Here is a 22,510-nt window from a genome sequence, read left to right on the forward strand (position 1 = left end):
CCCAAAAAGGTTTCTCAATCCCTCGTCACATGAGGCCAACTCGCCAACGAGCTTCACCACGCAGCAATGCAGCCTATGGAAACCTGTTTGTTACATGTTGGCAAGACGCAGGGGATGCACGGACTCATATACATATAAGTTTGTGAGGGGATATCACTCCATGACCAGACTTGTTGTCCTTTCATCCATTGCCAGTGATGGTTCGTGTCGGTTGCCAAACAAACAACAGAGTAATGGGGGTCGCACTGAAGAGATGGCTGTATTTATGGCAATCGCTTCCTATGTTCATCAAACTCGACTCAAGATTCTTCTTTTCGTTCCTTAAACAGCTGTGCACCACTCAACATAGAAAGTTCCACATCTCTCTCTTCAGGCAGCCTGCCCTAACGCGCGTGCACTCCAACCATAAACACTTGATGAATATTCAGCGTGAGGGTGGACTTGGACAATTTCATTGGTCCACTGTGACGTGTTCAGTAATTTCATTGGTCAGACATGATGAAACTATGGGTATATCTATTGGTGGCTTGGAGTTCATCAGTAAAGATGCCTCAATAAACCACGTCACAATAAAGCCGTAGGGTTCAAAGAGAGGGAAAAAGGAAATGGCTTATAGTCCAGTGAGGACAGCAATGTCTTCAGTGTCAGCTCTACAGCAATTAAGGTTTCGCTTCATATCGAAAATCAAACCTCAATAGAGTCTCAACATTCTTTGATGTAAGGAGAGTCTTACTTGAGTGCTTGAGAAGCAGTGGAGAGGGGCATGTCCATGCGCATGGCGTAGTGGGTAATAGCGAGCACAGCCATTCCCAGACATTCATTTTCGATCTCACGCTGCTCTTCCTCAGACGTGCATGTTCGAAGGGGCACCATACCTGTGTGAAAATCATGCTGGCCCTGGAAAACAAAAACAAAAGCCAAAATGAGGAGCTTGATGGATAGATGGTTAGATAGATGGATATGGATATACAGGTAGATGGGTGTAGTTGGATACAAATTGACAGAGGTCTGAGATTGTGGATGGGCCGGATGTGGCCCACGGACCTGACTGTACCGAGGTTTGGACTACCTGTACGTTCATCCGGGTTTATTTTTCTTAATAACCTCTACTAACCAATACTGAGTACTCAGAGTTCCTCTCACCCGACGAAAACATGCATGGTAAGCCAATTTTAAATTGTCAATTGAATTTATCCATGTATGGTCTGCAATTGGCTGGACACCAGTCCAGGTGTCTCACTTATCAGAGTGTGCAGCATTCATATTGTGTATGTAACGCATAGGTGTACGACAACAACAACAAAAAGTCAGACCTATCAAAACGTGCCTACACCCACTTGTATTACATTTTAATTTATTCATGCGTGGTATAAAAATAAATAAATAAATAAATAAGGGGGCCATGCTGGTCAATGGTCATAGCTTTGTGAAGGATGGATTATTACAATACTTATCAGCACAGTGGAAACAAGAAAGGTAATATTGCTTGGTGGCCTTCGTAGCGTGCAAAAAAGGACAACAAACACAGCAAGCAGGACATGAATTGAAAAAAAAAAAAAAAAAAGAGGACAACAAACACAACAAGCAGAACATAGAAAAAAGGTCTGACTTGAAAGTAGATTTTTCTTTTCTTTCATCTTATTTGGCCTCAATGTTTCATGAGACGGAAACCCATACTAGCTCAGCAGCTGTCTTCCTGCTCAGAACCCCTATGCTCCCTTCGCTTATCTGCTCTGCTGTAACCTTTTTCTCTCCTCATCTTCTAAACAATGACCCGTCAAATCGCACTTGTTGCGATTTTTTTAAAAAAGTGTTTCATTATATTGGAAATGCAATTATTTGTTCAACACTAGTTTTCAGTGTCCAGTGGGAGAAGTTAATCCAGACTTGATCGCTTGATGGAATACCAGCCGCACCCTCCCTTCCCTCGGACTAATGTGCACACATTTATGGACACTCCCACCTCCAATGATTTACTGAATTAAAATGAATTACTTACCCTATCACCGTTTCGTGCCCAACTTTTTTTATATGCTTAAATCTAGTAAAGTCATTAACTTTGAGATGAAGATAATAAAATAAAAGCAAAATAAAAATAAGAATAACTGTTGATTATTTGCATATGGTCACCTCACATGTTGCCAAACACAACCGGTGGCAATGTCAACTTCGCCTGACTATGGACACCTCCACAGCAATGTACAAGAATTCATTGTCTACTATGAGAAAGACGTTTTCAGATCACAGGGGCAATCTTCGACATAAAAAAACCCCCACTTTGTTCCACTGGCATTTGATGCCACCCATTATCTGAAACTGCTTATCCTCACAAGGGTTGCGGGCGCGTTGGACCCTATTCCAGCTGTCTTTGGGCAGTAGGGGGATTAACTCAGAACTGGTAGCCAGCCAACCTCGGTGTTTGCGACGCTGAGCTTGCAAGTACAGGTAAATAATGAAAAGACAGTCACAGTGCCCGCTATGGCATGCCTGCATATAACACCTTTGTTGAGTGAGTGAGTGAGTGAGTGAGTGAGTGAGTGAGTGAGTGAGTGAGCGAGAGATCCATCCCCGTTAGATATGCTCTGACGGCGACACTGGTCCAAAATGAACCCCACCTGTCCCAGGAGAACATGCATGCACATTAAATACCTGATAAAACAGGTAGTCAAGAGAGGCAGCATCCAGGAGTGGTGCTCCTTCTGGTGTTTTCTGCTGGCTCAAACCTCCTTTAAGTTTGCTGATGCAGTGTCGCCACACAGGAGACTCACCCTCATTGGTGCCATGCCAATTTCGGAAAAAGAACCTGAGAGTCAAAGTAAATAGGAATAAAACAGTTTACTGAGAAATATTTACTGTATAAGTCATTTAAAATGTACTTTATTGTATTGAATCTATTCATTTAGCTTGTTCACATCGAAATGTACAGGTATATCCACATATAAATGTTGTCAATACACACTCATATCATTCTCCTAGTTTTTCATCCTTTTTCCTTCAAGGCTTTGGTCCACATTGATATAGATGAATAATACATTATTTTATTAGACTGTGATCATGTGACTGCAGAGGGTATAATGTACGAGTACAGCGAACTCATTTTTATTACTGGGTTTGGTGATTTATGCTGCTTCAAGCAATCATTAAAAGCTGTAACATGATGTAAAAGATGTCATTAACAAAAGGTCGGCTGTTTGTTTTTGTTGTTGTTTGATAGTATGGAAAATAAGCTACAGTGGGGTAAGACAGTTTCACAAGTCCTTAACATGTGTGAGACTTGTGCTTTTTGCACATAAGTTTTTCTGCACCCTAACATTTCTAAACAGAGCAAAGCAGAATGTGCAGAGAAATATGTGCAATCCAGACCAGGCTCAATTTCTCTTCCCTTTCTGCATGACCTATTGCTTTAATACAATCCAACTAAAGAGGGACAGTATCACATTTATAACCTCGGGTATAATGTATATATGGGCAATACAGGGCAACAAAACAAATAGAGGTCAACCAGCACCCTGGAACAAAACTAGTTTCACCTCAAAGGTTTCTGTTTTGAGGTGTTCTGGATGATTACCATGCATCATATGAACAATCTGAAATGCAATGCAAAGGACATAAGTCAATCTTACCTCATGCGATAGTGTAACCTAATATTGGTCTCATCTGTGATCTTGAATTCATAGTTTGGTGGGCACCACATGCCTGTCACATCATTGTATAGGCCAAAGAGATTGTGGCACAATGGAGAAATAGCTGATGAAAGGGAAATAAATCGGAAAAACAATCAAAGTCAGACCTTTTGTCGAGACCATTCAATATACAACATTTTCACTCATATCATTCATATTCTGAAATATATACACTCAACAAAAAATAAATGCCACATGACTATTTTTCATGAGCTGAACTAAAAAATGGAAACCCTTTTCACTATATTTAAAAAAAATTCTCTTAAATATTGTTCATGAATCAGTTTAAATCTTTTGTTGATGAGCATTTTTCCTTGGGAAGTTGGTTCACATCTCTTCAACGGATGTGCAAAGCTGCAGCGTAATGGCAGGAAATGGAACACGTTGAATCAATCAAGCAAATTATCTAGAGAGCACTTTTCATACATGATCATGTAACTCAAAGAACTTCACAACAATGTTTATATTAACAATTCACATGACAATCAGCTGATCACATGACACTATGCTGTAGTATACTGTGACAAAACAATGAGAGTATGCTAGTAGTCTACTTTAGAATACATTTAAACACATGAGCATTCTCATCAGCAAAGATTGGGAACCTGGAGCGCCAGAACGATAAGATATCCTTTAATTGTCCCACATTGGGGACATTTACAGTCTACAGCAGCAAGATTGGGTAGAAAGAAGAAAAATAAAGTCTTCGCATTCACAAAATGAATATTACTGTTTCGATGTACACCGTTCAATTAAGTGCAATGCAGAAGACGCATTTTAAAAACAGTACACATGAGCTATGATAGTAATGTTCCTGCAATTAACAGCACGCAGCAAAAGTGCATCCCATGCCTCTGCGTCAGGTCTCTACTAAGCAGTCATTTCCTTTTCACAAACGCTTGTATCTACTTTCCTTTTCTGTTTTGTTCATGTTTGGGGCCGTTATGGCTGTTGCTCATCGGGGTATGTGTGTGTGCTTGCGTACGAGTGTGCGTATGTGTGTGTAAGTGTGTATGTGCAACGGGTCGATCGCGGGAGGTTGGTTGCTTGAAAAGTAGATCTTCGGTCAAAAAAAGTTTGGGCATCCCTGATCTACAGGATAAATAGTGTCTTTGATAAATGCTGAAAAAGGACTCGGGGCGAAAAGCTTCACTGAAACAGGGCATTGTTTTTGCCAGCTAAATAATAGTCTCTTACAGCATTTCTTTGCAGCCTCCACACACAGATCCTCTGAAGTGTAGCAACCGTTGAAGAACTCCAGCTGATGTACGTCTGGTAAGTAGAAATGGATTTCCAAGCCCCAAGAGGAAGAAGGAGAAGAGGCGAGTTGGGCCCTGCTGTTGGATCTCTTCATTTTCCCACAGAGTAGCCTGCTCAACTCCATCATCCAATGAAGTGGCATTCAGACCCTGAATTGGGGTTTGACAACATACATTAAATTACAATGGGATGAAACATACAGCATGTAATGCAATGGTTCCATCCAGAACTTATCATTTAAAAATCATAAAATACTTCCTCAACAAGTTTGGACATGTGCATTAATGAACAGTGGAACCTTGAAATTCAAAGACTCCTTTTGTACAGTTTCAACTCTTTGCCTCTGATGGCAAAAAGGTCAAGTTTGATGATGTCTTGTCCATGGAAAGCAAGACAACGAAAGTCTTTGTACAACGCTGAAATTTATTTCACAGCGTTTATAACAGTGCTAACTTGTATCTTATAATGAACTGTTTTGATGCCCGTTTTGCTGAGGACGGACGGGATTTTTTTTTTTAATATTCCGGATGAAGTACGGACAGAAGTGAGTTTTCGTTCATCAGTGTCATCATCAATATCTGGATCAAGTACCGACAGACCTCTCAGTCGGTCACTGACGGACATCCGTTTTACTTATGACTGACAGAAACATGCCCTGCCTGACTTGTGTGTTTGTTCGCGGGGGTTTCTCAGAGAGGAGTGCATTGACTGTATATGTGTGTACATGTGAACGTGAGCGCTCTGTTTTCAACAGGATCTCTACGGGGACTGTGATGGCTGGCTGTGATTTGCTAAGAGGGCAGAACTATATGACATCACAAATTTACAACCCTTGTTTGACTGGAATACAAATATTTTATGTATGTCTATTCATTTGCATATAAACCTTAATGGTTGTGGGTTTTTTATTTCGGTGAAATTGTTTATATTTAAGACAGTCTTGCGTATTTGTTCACGGGTCTGAGTTGAATATGAGCAGGGTTGCTTCCATTTATTATATATGGAAACGCTTTGTGTTTCTTCTAATGTGACAGCATGCGCCAAAGAGCAGTAATCTGCCAATAAACCAAGAGGAAGAAGAAGAAGAAGAAACAAGAAACAGAAGCAGAAGCAGAGGACAAACATCTAAAGACAAGAATAGGTATGCAAGCTACTTGGCTTGACTGACGACTTGAATGATGGACGGACTGAATGGTGACATTTACTGATGGTATTACAAAAATTTGTGAATATACAAATTTTTTGGTGTTTAACTGCAAATATGCAGGGGCCGACTGTAGTTTTTAGTTGTATTATCACCCATCATCACCAGATGGCATGTCCTGGTTTCGCTTAGAAATCTTATTTACCTTAATCTGAAGGGCTATGATGAAACAATAAGGTGTGTGACTTCCTGTAAGACACCAGAAGTAGCGGCGAGGTATTTCTTACAGCAAGTTTAGTTTCACAGCGCTTTTTTTTAATTAACATTTTTCATTTCATTTATAATCCCCCATTCCATTTCAAAAATTACTGTTGGCTGTAGAAGTTGATTCTGTGGGTACAACAGCAGTGTTTTGAATTTGCACCCCAGACAAGGAGAGAATGTTGTTGTGATAAAGGCTAGTTTCCAGCACCTTCCCAAGGACGAGGATCACAGAAGAATTAGTCTCAGAATCTTCAGTTGAAAAGACAACCTCAACATGTCTGCTCTTTTCATTTTCTGGATAATGTCCATCAAAAATTGGGCTTGCGTTGTGACAAATCCCCAGAAACAAATGGGTGCCAAGCATCACAAGAACATCAGATATGATTTTTTTTCTTATTTTTATTTTGTATGGGAGGCACAACACTGAAGCAGAGGTGGGCACATCAGTAAATTTTGCTTACATTTTCATTCGTCATTTGCCAGCAGCAGGGCACCTGTCATAGTCAGTCTGTCACTATTTCAAGCCAAACCAAATCATTCGTACGATCTCTGCAACATATCGGATTTTATTAACAGCAAGCATTTTGTCATGAAACTGTAGTGAGTGCCAATGGAGCGGAAGACGTTATCCTCATAAAATCTAAAATATTAGGTGATTGTTCTAATATTATGGGTGGTTTAAGTACTTGACACTAGTAGAGATTCTTGCATAATTCTTTTGTGAAGATTGATTGCAGTTTTATGACATCAAGTGACACGAAGCGTGTTTACATCAAGCGACTACATGTGGTTAACATGCAATGGGAAGTTGTGGGTTTGGCTGGCTCCTGTCTACGAAAATAAAGCCGCTTAACAAAACACGACCAATTTTATTGCTGTGAAGGTACTGATATGCCCCAGAACTTTTGAGATTGACTCACGTTTGAAGAGACAGAGTTCAGAAAGTAGTTAAACATGTGACTGCACGTACTTGCTTATGTCATCATCCAACCCAACATTAATAGGAAGCAGGATTCAAATGTTTTCTTCCTTTTCCCTGTCTTGTTTGTGACATATCGAAAAAACGTGGTTTATATTTCTCCAGACAAATCAACGCTGTGGTCTATCAGACACTGTAAAAGGATGAGACAAGAGAGAAAGGAAAGATGACGGAAGTACAACAGAGCACGAAAGCAACGCATTCAATACCCGTCCGTATACAATCAACTCTTCTCAGGCATAGGGAGTCTACCTCTGTAGCGTTCACACGTCCCATTTTATATCGGTGCTGCCTCGCAAACTAGCATTTACACTGGAGTAAATTTTTAAACCACCTCCTGAGGAGGGTTAAATTTGCCCCGGTTTAAGCTGTTTTCAGGGGCTACACCAGTATAACTTTGTACGTGTGAACGCTCTACGGGGGCAGCCTCGGTGCTACACCGGAGTAAAAGTTGTCTGAACACCCCTAAAGGCTCAAGGGGCATATGAATATGGTGGAAACTGCCCTATATTAAAACCTAAGTAGCCATAAGGCAAGAGTTCAAAGTAAACATGGCGAAGCTTCATTTCGTTGTGATGCTGCACACAAATGGAATATATTGTCAACAGAAGTCAACCTCAAGTACAAATGCTTTTAGATCCAGGTTCGAAACTTGTTGCTTTTTTCCACCCATGCCTTTGACTACGGTCTTCTAAACATTTTTTTAAACGTGGTTTATTTTAGTTATTTTACAAAATCAACTCTTATTTCAGATTTATTTATTACTTTTACATATTTGAAAGTTTTCTGTTAATGTGTTTAAATGTTATCAATTTACGTTCTTTTAGCCATTTTTGTAAGCTACTTTTGTTTTCTTTGCTTTGCTTCTGAATGTCATTAACTGTTGAGTTTGTAAATGCTTGTAGTTGTTTTGTCCTTGCTTGTGTGAAGCACTTAAGTTGCTTTGCGTATCAAATGTGCTATATAAATAAAGCTGCCTTGCCTAATATTTTTAGGTCAATTTGGAATGATTTCTAGGAGAAATATAGCACCTCAATAATACTACAGTTTTGAGTGAGTTGATTTTGAAAAAGATAAACAAAATGAGTTCCTGTTCAGCATTCCTTGAATAATATTTTATAAATGACAGCCCTCAGCACTGGAAACAGAAATTACAGTAAGTTGTTATTTTGTTGTTTGCGTCAAACTGTTTGTGGTTGGGTTAAGATTGTGGACCTTTTATACGTGCAATGAAGAATGTATGATCAAAAATGACATTGGTTAAGAGGACGTATGTACGTATTCTGTCCATATTTAAAATAGCATTTTTGTTATCCGTCTGGTTAGGAAAGGCATGATCCTATGTGGTCCCCCAGCAGTGATGATGAAAACATGTGGCCTTCACAGGCATTCAAACTGCCTAGTTATTTAGTTTGCATGGTTTATAATGTCATTGTATATTATTTTTAAATGCAATTTTTTTGTAATACTCTTATCAGTTAGGCGGCCCGGTAGCCCAGTGGTTAGCACGTAGGCTTCACAGTGCAGAGGTACCGGGTTCGATTCCAGCTGCGGCCTCCCTGTGTGGAGTTTGCATGTTCTCCCCGGGCCTGCGTGGGTTTTCTCCAGGTGCTCCGGTTTCCTCCCACATTCCAAAAACATGAATGGCAGGCTGATTGGATGCTCTAAATTGTCCCTAGGTGTGAGTGTGGGTGTGGATGGTTGTTCGTCTCTGTGTGCCCTGCGATTGGCTGGCAGCTGATTCAGGGTGTCCCCCGCTTACTGCCCGAAGACGGCTGGGATAGGCTCCAGCACCCCCCGCGACCCTAGTGAGGATCAAGCGGTTCGGAAAATGGATGGTTGGATGGATCTTATCAGTTAAGGGGGAGAAGCAACAGTATAGATACCCCACAATAATTAAGAGTTTATTGTCATTGTGGGGAAGGATGGGGAGCGCGGGGGGAGGGGGGCACATACATGTCTTACTCGTAGATTGTGGTCTTCTAATTATGAGAGCTCAGTCCAAAAAAAAATGTCACGGCTGTTTTTTGTGCCAGTCCATCCCTGCAAGGAAGGCAGGAAGTGTATAAGTACTCCAATACTTCTGCACAAACTCAACCCACTGCAATTGACAATCTAGTAGACTCATTTTTACAATTATAACAGTACTGATGTTGTCACCTCATCTGGGTTTCGTTGTCGAGACAATGCACACCCAGATAAACGAACATCCCGGTTTCCGGACGACTACTATTTAACCACACCAATCATCATACGTGATTTTGCAGGTTCTCAAAAATTAGCCTTTCCAGAAACAGGTGCCCACTGAAAGAGTACAATACATATACATGATTGCTTACACCAACCACAGTGTCAACTACTGGTTTAGTAATTGAGGCATTATTAAATTGGTTGCATTCATTACATACGATCCCGTTACTGTTATTAACCTTGTCACGTATATAGTAGTGACATCAGCCATCGGCTCGTAACATTGTGATCACTCTCAACACCAGCATCTTCCTGTACGGCTACTGTGAAAGCTGAGACACTTATGAACGGACACAAGAACATGAACTGCTAGCATTTGAACTCCCCTAGCTTGGTCGACATTGTTTAGCCGACTCCGTAAGCCAGTTCGCAAGTAAAGGAAACAAGCTACACTCTACAACACTAAGAGATGGGAAATGACAGCAATGTATGCGAACGTGACATGACGTCAAATGACATTTTTCAAATTATACATTGCGTGATACAGTCGCTTACCAACAAGCTTCTTAGCCAGACAGCTGGCAGCTTACTTCCGTTTCGTTTAAAACATTTGACGCACCGACAACTTGAGAAAAAAGGGAACTAAGCTGTTTGTAAAGCTTTAAAAACCATTCATCAGGAAATTGACGACAAAGCGTCCAAGAAAAAAACATTCAGGAACGAGGGCACTTGGTTTCTTTCGGATGTTGTTTCTAAGTTTCGAAGAGATACCAAGTCAAATCTAGCTGAGCCTTCCAGACAAGCAATGTCCCCCTTCCCGAAAACCACGCAGCAGCCATGAGAGCACGAAAGCCGATTGGCTTTTCGGGCCGTCACTCAGGATGACGACAATAATCCTTCGACGCCCTACCCTGGACAATGCAAAATAAAACTACGTTGAACATGTTAATTAAACTCGCATATGAAATTTATATATAGATTATGTTTATCATATTTGTATATACAGTAAGTATGACAACAACATTATCACCACTTGTAAGGGACTCAACAAGACTCAACACAACACAATTTTGCTAAACACGATGCAGGGTTATTCGTAACAATATATTTATTACTGTGCTCATTGATTGTAATGCGGAATCTTGTTCTGGCTCATGTTTTGACTCTGCCATATTAGCGGAATGAAATGTATAGATATCTTGAGTGTGTTACATTATAGCAACGCAACTGGATCTCTTAATCAAAAATATCAAACAACAATAAGATATGAACAATATGCTATACATAATGTTAATAAAGAATACAGTATATATAATAATAATTATTGTTATGTACAGTATCTTCCTGTCGTGAGTCAAAGCTTAGAGTGAGACAACTGTGTTGTCCGCTAGTACCGGTAGCAGTCTCGTGCAGGGGACTTCCTCGGTAATCAGATCACATGTGACGAGAGGTGGGAATTACGTACTCACACTTAGAACTTAAGTAGTAAAAAGTTAATTCAGTACTGATCCATGTCCAGTGGCGGGCCGTGCATTTCAACCTTAGGCCTTCAGTGACGTCACATACTTTAACACAATACAGTATAGGCTCGTCAAGCAGCACTTAATTTCAGGAGCATTTAAAACCATCAAGTATGCATTCACAATTAAGAGCAAGAAACTAAATTTATAGATATTGTCAAAAATAAAAAGGTGATTGAAAAATACTAAATAAAATGTCACCCAAATTACGCTGTGTGATCTTGAACAAGTCTGTCCAATAAATTGCGCAATGTCGCAGTTTCATACAAGACACCAACCAAACAATAACAAAACAAACTATTCTTTGAAAATAAAGTAAACAGATCATTTGCATTTTGAGAATCGGCTACACAACAGCAAATAACTGACGATTTTGAGCAGCTGAGATTGAACGAACTTTAGTGCACGAAGGTGATTACAATGCGCCATTATAAATTGCAGGTGAGCAGATTTATTTGATAAATTTTTGTATCTTTGTCATTTTATTTCGTTACCATTAATTTCATACTCACGAAATAAAACGACAAGAAGAAATGTAAAATAAAATTCATTTACTCACCAATGTAGTGCCTGTTCACTGAGCTGCACATCTACGCGAGTGTCCCCAAACGTTTTTAAACGCCCAGTTTGTAAGTGCCCAGCCGTGCTCTGATGTTTCCTTGCTGCCTTGGTAAAACAACTTAAATGGGTAAATCCAGTGTGGCTCCAAACACCAAATCGGTCCGTTGCAAGCAATAGGCATTCCCAGCAGTACAATTCGCAGCGTTTCTCAGAGGCTGTGAGCCACGGGTACCGTTCATAATTGCTCGTCTGAAAATGATGGACAAACCCTTTTCCTTGCTGGGACAGGCTAGCTAGCGCAGAAGTTGGGCGACGTCTTCGCACAATATCCAGCTTTTCGTGGAAGGTCCGTCTTGAAAATTGTGTGGAAAGGAGTTCCGCAAGCAGATCAACGTCTTCTTCTTCGGCCATTTTGGGTTAAAATGCAGTGATAGCTCCCTCTAGCAGGCGCTCATCCAATAACCGAACGCGCACATCCAGTCTCGACGTAAGGCATTCGAGCTGGCCCCGGTGCGCAGACTCGTGATCTGATTGGCTATTGCAACCTGACTGTGCCGGTTCATTTACAGCGCACAAGGGCCTGCTCTATTTAATCTGAAGGCCCCGAGCAAGTTTAATTTACCTGGCAACACAAGATATCTGAAATATGATTGGTTAAAAACTACCATAATAAATAAGTTATTTATCGAGTGGCTTTCAATGTTATTTAAATAACATTGAAAGCCACTTCTCATGGTCTCACCACCCGTGGGAGGGGTCAAAGGGGTCGGGTGCAATGCGAGCTGGGCGGCAGCCAAAGGCGGGGACCCTGGCGGTCCGATCCTCGGCTGCAGAAGCTAGCTCTTGGGACATGGAATGTCACCTCTCTGGCAGGGAAGGAGCCCGAGCTGGTGTGTGAGGCAGAGAAGTTCCGACTGGATATAGTCGGACTTGCCTCCACACACAGCCTGGGTTCTGGTACTAGTTCTCTCGAGAGGGGTTGGACTCTCTTCCACTTTGGAGTTGCTCATGGTGAGAGGCGCAGAGCAGGTGTGGGCATGCTCATTGCCCCCCGGCTCAGTGCCTGTACATTGGGGTTCACACCGGTAGACGAGAGGGTTGCTTCCCTCCACCTTCGGGTGGGGGGACGGGTCCTGACTGTTGTTTGTGCATATGCACCAAACAGCAGCTCAGCATACCCACCCTTTTTGGAGTCCTTGGAGGGTGTGCTGGAGAGTACTCCTGCTGGGGACTCCCTTGTTCTACTGGGGGACTTCAATGCTCACGTGGGCAATGACAGTGAGACCTGGAGGGGCGTGATTGGGAGGAACGGCCCCCCCGATCAGAACTCGAGTGGTGTTTTGTTATTGGACTTCTGTCCATAACGAACACCTTGTTCAAACATAAGGGTGTCCATATGTGCACTTGGCACCAGGACACCCTGGGCCGTAGTTCGATGATCGACCTTGTGGTTGTATCATCGGATTTGCGGCCGCATGTTTTGGACACTCGGGTGAAGAGAGGGGCGGAGCTGTCAACTGATCACCACCTGGTGGTGAGTAGGCTCCGATGGTGGGGGAAGATGCCGGTCCGTCCTGGCAGACCCAAACGTATTGTGAGGGTTTGTTGGGAGCGTCTGGCGGAATCCCCTGTCAGAAGGAGTTTCAACTCCCACCTCCGACAGAGCTTTTCCCATGTTCCGGGGGAGACGGGGGACATTGAGTCCGAGTGGACCATGTTCCGTGCCTCTATTGTTGAGGCGGCCAATCTGAGTTGTGGCCGTAAGGTGGTTGGTGCCTGTCGTGGCGGCAACCCTCGTACTCGCTGGTGGACACCAGCAGTAAGGGATGCCGTCAAGCTGAAGAAGGAGTCCTATCGAGCCTTTATGGCCTGTGGGACCCCAGAGGCAGCTGACGGGTATCGACTGGCCAAGCGGAACGCAGCTTCGGTGGTCGCCGAGGCAAAAACCCGAGCGTGGGAAGAGTTCGGTGAGGCCATGGAAGCCGACTTCCGGACGGCTTCGAGGAAATTCTGGTCCACCATCCGACGTCTCAGGAGGGGGAAGCAGTGCACCACTAACACTGTGTACAGTGGGGATGGGGCACTGCTGACTTCGACTCGGGACGTTGTGAACCGGTGGGCAGAGTACTTCGAAGACCTCCTCAACTCCACCAACACGTCTTCCTTGGAGGAAGCAGAGTCTGAGGACCCTGAGGTGGGCTCTCCTATCTCTGTGGTTGAAGTCACCGATGTGGTTAAAAAGCTCCTCGGTGGCAAGGCCCCAGGGGTGGATGAGATCCGCCCGGAGTTCCTCAAGGCTCTGGATGTTGTGGGGCTGTCCTGGTTGACACGCCTCTGCAACATCGCGTGGTCAACGGGGAGAGTGCCTCTGGATTGGCAGACCGGGGTGGTAGTCCCTCTTTTTAAAAAGGGGGACCGGAGGGTGTGTTCCAACTACAGAGGGATCACACTCCTCAGCCTCCCTGGTAAGGTCTATTCAGGGGTGCTGGAGAGGAGGGTCCATCAGGAAGTCGAGCCTCAGATTGAGGAGGAGCAGTGTGGTTTTCGTCCCGGCCGTGGAACAGTGGACCAGCTCTACACCCTTAGCAGGGTCCTCGAGGGTATGTGGGAATTCGCCCAACCAGTCTACATGTGTTTTGTGGACTTGGAGAAGGCGTTTGACCGTGTCCCTCGGGGAGTTCTGTGGGGGGTGGTTCGTGGGTATGGGGTACCGAACCCCCTGATATGGGCTATTCGGTCACTATACCACTGATGTCAGAGTTTGGTTCGCATTGCCGGCAGTAAGTCGGGATCGTTTCCAGTGAGGGTAGGACTCCGCCAAGGCTGCCCTTTGTCGCAGATTCTGTTCATAATCTTTATGGACAGAATTTCTAGGCGCAGCCGAAGCGTTGAGGGCGTCCGTTTTGGTGGCCTCAGTATTGCATCCCTGCTTTTTGCAGATGATGTGGTGCTGTTGGCTCCTTCAAACAGGGCTCTCCAACTCTCACTGGAGCGTTTCGCAGCCGAGTGTGAAGCGGTTGGGATGAAAATCAGCACCTCCAAATCTGAAACCATGGTCCTCAGTCGGAAAAGGGTGGAGTGCCCCCTCCGGGTCGGGGGAGAGATCTTGCCCCAAGTGGAGGAGTTTAAGTATCTTGGGGTCTTGTTCACGAGTGAGGGCAGGAGGGAGCGAGAGATCGACAGGCGGATCGGTGCAGCGTCTGCTGTGATGCGGACGTTGTATCGGTCTGTCGTGGTGAAGAAGGAGCTGAGCCAAAGGGCGAAGCTCTCAATTTACCGGTCGATCTACGTTCCAACCCTCATCTATGGTCACGAGCTATGGGTCGTGACCGAAAGAACGAGATCCCGGATACAAGCGGCCGAAATGAGTTTTCTCCGCAGGGTGTCCGGGCTCTCCCTTAGAGATAAGGTGAGAAGCTCGGTCATCCGGGAGGGGCTCAGAGTCGAGCCGCTTCTCCTCCACATCGAGAGGAGCCAGATGAGGTGGCTTGGGCATCTGATTCGGATGCCTCCTGAACGCCTCCCTGGTGAGGTGTTCCGGGCATGTCCCACCGGGACACGCTGGAGTGACTATGTCACCCAGCTGGCCTGGGAACGCCTCGGGATCCCCCGGGGAGAGCTGGAAGAAGTAGCTAGGGAGAGGGAAGTCTGGGCTTCCCTGCTAAAGCTGTTGCCCCCGCGACCCGGCCCCGGATAAGCGGTAGAAGATGGATGGATGGATGGATGAAAGCCACTCGACTAAGTGGAGATAATATGACGGAAAGAATACAGAGAATAATTTTGTTTACATATTTATGAAAATAAAATAACATGAATTAAATTTATGTGATTGTATGAATGTTTAGGCCAGCAGAGAAGGCCTTGCTGGCCCTGAGGGTCCGCCACTGTCCATGTCATTTACTGAAGTAAAAGTACAGACTCTGAAATGTACTTCAGTACAAAAGTAAAAATGCACTTTCATTTACAATACTGTACCCGTTTCGGTAACATGGTACAACAGAAAAAAAACTTTTTTTTTTCAAATTAAGAGGGATCTACTATGGTTGAAGCGTATATGCTATCAACGAAAGACAGCCCCATTACTTTCCGAATGTTGTGAACTGACTAAAAAAAAAAATTTGCTAATGATAACAACTGAAAAATGCATCTTAGTTGAATGGGTTTAGGGATTTGATGGAGAATTTTTGAATGTAAGAAATGTGTGGTTTATATGGTTAGCACATTACAACACATTCACCATGTGTCATTCTTGGGAAACAAAATTATCAAACAAATCTCTTAAATAAGGCCATACCAGGGAATAACTCGATTCCCTGAATCTGTTGCATCTTTGTTGATGAACCTAGTTGGTTAACGTTCCTCCATTTTGCTGCTGTCCCTGTTTTCACCACCAAGATCTCAATTACGCATTTACTTCTCTTTTTTTTTACACTGTGACGTCAAGCGCCGAGATTGAAAAACAAACAAGCCTATTTTGACGAAAGACGGAATTGAAAGTACAGAGTAAAAGAAAAAAGTTGCTAGACAAGGATACTGAAGTAAAGGAGAAGTACCTGTAAATTTCACTCAAGTACAGTGGCAGTGTATTTGTATTTTCTTACTTCTAACAACGGCATAAGACTAAACAAGAGTACCTTGTGAAAATATAGTTCATATTAAAAATACTGAGTTAATAAGATGCACATACACATTTGAATAGAAAGTAAGATATATTTATGATAGAAACACAGAACAGAAGAACAGATAATATTGACATTTCACTCCTTATACTGTACTGACTTAATCACATAGTGAACTGAACATGTAAAAGAGTACCGTACACAAGTTTTTGCTTACATAAGTACACACATTTCTCCGCATGCTGCTCCAAAAGAATGTTTGCCGCTTGGTCCGCTGTGTGTCAAGTTGGCAGCCATCCTTCAGTTATCACAGTACTGTACCTTTGATGGGGACAGCATCAGCACTGTGATAACTGAACCAGGGCAGCCTGTCAAATCTAGAAGTCTCCAGGCGCCTTCCAACCATCATTTGTGGGCTTCTGTTTCACAGGTGCGCAAATAGGTCTTTTCTTTTGCCTATTATACACTGTACTGATAGAACTCAATACAAATAATGCCATACATACAGTAGTACCAACATATGCTTGGTTAAGGGCTGGACAGTATGTTATATGGTTGTGGTAATAAATTAATGACTGTCGTTTTCTTTAGATCAGTGTTTCCAAACTTTATGGGAGAGAAGGAGAATTTTGATGCGTTGGAGATCGGAAGCCGATAAAGGTTCTGATAGACCCGGTAATGTGGACGTGGGTGTAGGGGAGAAGGTGCACGGCAGAGATTTGAAGTCTGTTGAGGAGATTTGAGGGTGTGCCGTACAGGATGCTATTGCAGGATTCAGTGTGAGATGAGATAATGGAATGGATATGGGGTTTCCGCTGCAGAGAAAGAGAGTGGCAAAGGTGCATGATATTCTTAACGTGATCGGAAGTTGTTTTTGTAACTTCTTTAATCTGTTGGGAGAAAGTGAGATTGTTGTCCATGATAACACTAAGGTTCTGAGAGTGGGGTGGGGGGGAGTGATTTGTCAAAGGAGAGACGAAGGTTTAGGGTTGGTGACGTGAGGGATTTGGGACCTATTATGTCAGATTTGGTACAGTTATATTTGAGAAAATGACTTTGCATCCAGGAACTAATATCAGAAAGGCAGTTTGAGAGGTTGGAGTGGGCCTGATGGTCAATGGATTTGACAGATAAGTAAATGTGTATGTCATTGGCATAAGACTGAAAGTGGAGGCCATGGTGATGGATAATCTGACTGCAGAAAACAAGGTAGAGGATGAACAGGACAGGACCCAGTGCCGAGTCCTGAGGGACACCTTGGTACAGAAGGACAGCAGAGGAGGAGCAGCTATTGATACAAATGAACTGTTTTGGGTCTGAAAGGTATGATGTCCGCCATGTGAAGGCATTCCCCGTGATGTGGATAAAAGGTTTAAGACGGTGAAGCAGAATGAAATGGCGAATTGTATCGAAAGCGGCAGAGATCTTACGCAGGATGGAGAATAGGCCAGAGTCAGAGGAGAGGCGCGCATTAATGACTTTGAGAAGGGCAGTGTCTGTGCTATGGTGAGAAGAGAAGTCAGATTATTAAATTATTCATAAAGGGCATTGTTGGTGTGATGGGTCTTGGTTAAGGAGGCAACAACACGTTCAAGGATTTTAGAAAGGAAGGGCAAGTTTGATCTGGGCTGAAAGTTATTGAAATCGTCAAGATCGAGTCCAGGTTTCTTGAGGATGGAGGTAATGGGGGCCAGTTTGAGAGACTGAAGGACAGTGGGAAAGTTAGAGAGGAATTAACAATTCTGGTAATAAATGGGGAGATGATGGGATGGCGAGGGGCGACAGGATGGTGTCGAGTAAACGTGGAGGATTTCATGGAAGTGATGATTGGGGGTTGCATGGGAAGGGGGCAGTGTGGAAAGGGAGTTGTAAATTGAATCCATTGTTTACTGGGGGTTGAATAGCTCAATACTTCTTGCCGCCAGGTGTCGCATATTGGGACTTGTGATGCATATTTTGAGCAAAGAAAAAATAATTACTTAAATGTGACAAGATCACCATAACCTTAAAAATACAATGATATTTCACAAATGTATTAACTAAAAATAAAAGGTAATTTAAATTAAATATTCCTGATTTATTTTCCAAAGTCACAGGGAGCTACAGCAGAAGGATGAAAGCCACACGTCGTCGCTCTGGAGTCAGAAATTGCCTACCCATGGATTAACCCATCATGTTCTTGATGTCACTCACAAGGCCACACCCACTTTAAAGGGACACAGTTACTGTGCACAACCGTGACTTCTATTCGTTCCAACATACAGTTAATAAGTTGAATAAAAAAGCAGTACATTTCCTTCTGTTCTTTACTATTACGTTTTCATACAACACACTGCTATTTGTCTTGATTAAAACCCCATGGTCGATTTTGTGGGCTGGAAAAGATGAATGGAATTCCTATTCATTTCAATGGGGAATACTGATTTGATGTAAGAGTGAACTGAGTTACGAGCTTGATCATACAGCAAATTAACTCCTGTGTCAAGAAATCACTGTATTTTAATTATGATGCATCTGTGCACAGGGCTGCACATGCACGTCACAAAAACATTTCCTTTCTCATCCTAGTTCCTGCGAGCGTGGTAGAGAAAATGTGTATTTCATTATTCATACCAGTTGCAGAGGGCGAGTGACGTCATACTTGTTATGATTCTCGTCGCAGGCTCCACCCCCTCGGGTGGCGTCTGTTGGACGTGGCGGCTCCTCCTCCTCCTCCTTTTCCTCATCAGTCCAACCCTCTGCACTTCATGTAAACAACTCCATTAACCCAGCAGCTCAACCCGCCGACAGACACTATGTTCACGCGTGTCGTTATTGGCGACAGTGTTCCACAAAAACACGGCCAAACGCGACAGTCACATCTATTGCCAACACCAAATATATATGGTCATGTCATGAAAAAGGTTGTGCCATTCGCCTCACAGTGACCACCAACCTGGTAAACATTTCATATGTAAAGATTAGACCGTTGCGACATGTGTAAACTGCTATCACGCAATAACAACCAAAGGGACGTCTATAATATGACAGGAGTACCCATGATTATTGCACTTTTAATCAAACAAAAGTATATAAAAACTGGGACAGTTTTTACGGTATTACAGGTAGATGTTTGGTGTGTATAAATTGTTTTCCAAAAGAAAAAAGTGCAATAATGATCAGCAATAGTGTGCAGCCAAATGTTGACGCCCAACACTGCGCGCACGCACACACATTCACACAGGCGCACACACCCCTTTCTGAACAAAAACAAACAGAATGCTACAAGATCCTATTAGCTTTTATTTTTATGAACACCGCGGACGTGTCGGTACATAGTAGTAAAATTTGGCTCGCTTACCTGCTTTTCGCCGGTTTAGCGTCCCGTATTTACATGATTTTTTTAATGACGCAGCAAGAGCACACGGAGCAACATGATTGTCGCCATTTTTTGTTGTTATTGAATTCTCCAATGCCATGTGACAAGATGTTCAGGGTTTTAAAAATAGACTTCCGATTACGGAAAGAAGACATGTTTCAAATGGGCCGGAAGCAGGTTGATCCTCCGACTTGTTATGGATTAGTCTGCTTACTGACTAAAGGCGTGAGCAATATTTGACAGCTCAGGAAGGAGCTACAACGGCTTGCAACAAGTACTACAAGTACATTATTCCTGCTGAGGAGAGCAGTGACAGACTTCTATGTGCTTCAGATGGATCGGATACCAGTGATGAGAATTCATCTGAAAAATTATTATTTTCATATTTCTCAAAAATTCTGTTCACAGGTGGCGGATCCCAAATTTACCAAATTAGATCCACCTCGTAATTATCACCAAAGCCATACACGTTGACCGCTAAAGTGTATCCCATGTGGCAACCACAATTGCACTTTTGGAACAAAAGAAATAACATGTTTGTCACATTAAAATCCAGAAAAAAAAAGTTTGGTAACGATTACTTAGTACTTTATATAAAATATAGGCCAAATATATGTTAGCGGCCCGGTAGTCCAGTGGTTAGCACTTCGACTTCACAGTGCAGAGGTACCGGGTTAGGGTACCCCCCGCGACCCTAGTGAGGATCAAGCGGTTCGGAAAATGGATGGATGTATGTATGTTAGGTCTATAAATAAAATTAAATAAATTGAATTAGTCCAGACATAGGCAGCACGTCTGCCTCACAGTGCAGAGGTCCGAGGTTGATTACAGGCACCAGGTTTCTTATGTGGAGTTTGCATATTCTCTCTGTGCCTGCGTGGGTACAGTATTCTCTGGCATGGCTGATTGAACACTCCAAATTGTCTCTAAGTGTAAGTGTGAGCGCGGATGGTTGTTTGTCTCTGTGTCCCCTGCGATTGGCTGGCAACCAGTTCAGGGTGTACCCCGCCTACTGTCCGAAGACAGCTGAGGTAGGCTCTAGCACACCCGTGACACTTGTGAAGATATTCCAGAGAAGAAGGACATTCTAGGCACCAGCATGTTGGAAAGGCACCAGCATGTTTGAAAAACAAACAGTTGACTTGTCCAGCACAGGTATCAACAGTACACTTTTTATGAAATATTCTTTTGTCATATTATATATTTTGCTGTGTTTGGCATTAAATTAAGAACATTTTATTTTATTTGAATACTAATTTAATTTAAATTTTAATCTAATTACAGTACAGAGTGGCAAATCAATGTTAATGTTAGAATTTTCAGTATAGTATACATACTCGCTACATTAGCTGCAATGCTAAATGGTCAAGAACAAACTTAGCTATACACATATTTTTGTATGAATGTCTTATCTGATAATATGAGGAACAGGGTTGTGTTGCTGTTGGAAAAATATGAAAAACAGAAGAAAGGATTTCACTTATGCATTCTCATGGTCGGAGGAATTAGCTCGATGGGGTCATTTCTCATGAATCATGGAGCTCACTTTTTTCCCTTTTTAATTTACCAAAAAAGTTTTAGTTAGTAAGGGTTGCGTGTATTGTTGAGTGACACAACTTCAGAGCATAATTACAACTGTTTAAAATTTGTTTGAGAAAAATGTTTTAACAATTTCAAGTAGGGGATATCAACAAAATCATGTCAACAATTATGTATTTTTAAAAAAATATTGAAAGATCAATTTTTAGTTTGGGCTGGCCAGGTGCTCCAGTGGTTAGCAGGTCGACCTCACTGTGTAGGGGCCGTGGGTTCGATCCCGGCTCCGGCCTTCCTGTGTGGAGTTTGCATGTTCTCCCCGTGCCAGTATTCTCTGGGTCCTCAGGTTTCCTCCTCCCACATTCCAAAAACATGCATGGCAGGCCGATTAAACACTCCAAATTGTCTCTAAGTGTAAGTGTGAGCGCGGATAGTTTTTCGTCTCTGTGTGCCCTGTGATTGGCTGGCAACCAGTTCAGGGTGTCCCCCGCCCGCTGCCCGAAGACAGCTGGGATAGGCTCCAGCATGCCCCACGACCCTTGTGAGGATAAAGCAATTCAGAAAATGGATGGATGGATGGAATTTTTCGTTTGATAGGAGAAACAATAGTTTGGAATCACTTTTAGATAATATTTCACATTAAATGGCAAGTTCGTATGTTTTTATGTGCATGGATTAGTCAACATTTCATGAGGGTTTGAGGGTAGAAAATCCTACAATTCATTCATTCATTCATATTTCTTTCTTTTTGTCACACTGTAATTTTGTCAGTTGGCAGACTGTTGCAAGACCACATTTGTGTTTGCACTGTCGTCAACAAACATGACGTTTGAAAAAAAACAGCAAGGTTAATGCCGTTGGCCACATGGTGGTGCCATGGCATTTGAATTTGCGTAAATTTGTCTTTCGGTGGTACGTGCCAATAAATCACTTGTTGAAGGAAACCGTGAACTCTCGCGAGGGAGCGCCAAAGGTTACTATGAGATTCAGGTGGAAGGACTATTCAAACACTTGCCTTAAAACATTAATGGCAGTATATTTTCAATGAAACTGTATTCACTCCCATCTTATTACAAATGTTCTTTCTGATGGTATGTTTCACTCCACTGCACTGCTATACAGGTAGTACTTGGCGAGGGAGCGCCAAAGAGCACGATGAGATTAAGGTGTCAGAGAAGCACCACTCAAAACACTGCATTTAAAACATAATTTTCAGTTTTTGTTCCATGAAACTGGATTCACTTATTCCTAGATTGTTCCACATATTTTTTCTGTAGGTATGTTTTACTGTGCTGCACTGCTGTACATGTAGTACTTGTAATGTTAATGTTGATGAAGCCTAATCAATAAAACTGCACTTCCAAATCATTTTTTTTATTTTTATGCTTTTAATTTT

At 42.7% G+C, this 22,510-nt stretch overlaps 1 protein-coding gene across 5 annotated transcripts in view; it reads right to left on the reverse strand.

Annotated features, from left to right (window-relative positions):
* Nucleotides 1-19,737, reverse strand: part of jak1 (Janus kinase 1) — a 41,795-nt gene extending 22,058 nt beyond the window's left edge. Inside the window, exons 1-6 of one of the 5 annotated variants that reach the window (XM_086116125.1) lie at nucleotides 19,561-19,737; nucleotides 18,834-18,963; nucleotides 4,881-5,092; nucleotides 3,624-3,747; nucleotides 2,650-2,803; nucleotides 734-897 (exon numbers count right to left, since the gene is read on the reverse strand). In XM_086116125.1, coding sequence (XP_085972251.1) covers nucleotides 734-897; nucleotides 2,650-2,803; nucleotides 3,624-3,747; nucleotides 4,881-5,085 — 647 coding nt within the window. In that variant the 5' untranslated portion in view covers nucleotides 5,086-5,092; nucleotides 18,834-18,963; nucleotides 19,561-19,737. Of the gene's footprint in view, nucleotides 1-733; nucleotides 898-2,649; nucleotides 2,804-3,623; nucleotides 3,748-4,880; nucleotides 5,093-7,321; nucleotides 7,451-9,286; nucleotides 9,306-10,075; nucleotides 10,357-18,833; nucleotides 18,964-19,560 lie in introns of those variants that run through there. The other 4 variants (XM_086116126.1, XM_086116124.1, XM_086116127.1 and 1 more) reach the window with 4 other exon arrangements.
* Nucleotides 19,738-22,510: the final 2,773 nt, after the last annotated feature.

Source organism: Hippocampus guttulatus, chromosome 7 (assembly GCF_054856545.1).
Source record: "Hippocampus guttulatus isolate MCC_2025c chromosome 7, RoL_Hgut_1.0, whole genome shotgun sequence".
In the NCBI taxonomy this organism is placed as follows: Eukaryota; Metazoa; Chordata; class Actinopteri; order Syngnathiformes; family Syngnathidae; genus Hippocampus; species Hippocampus guttulatus.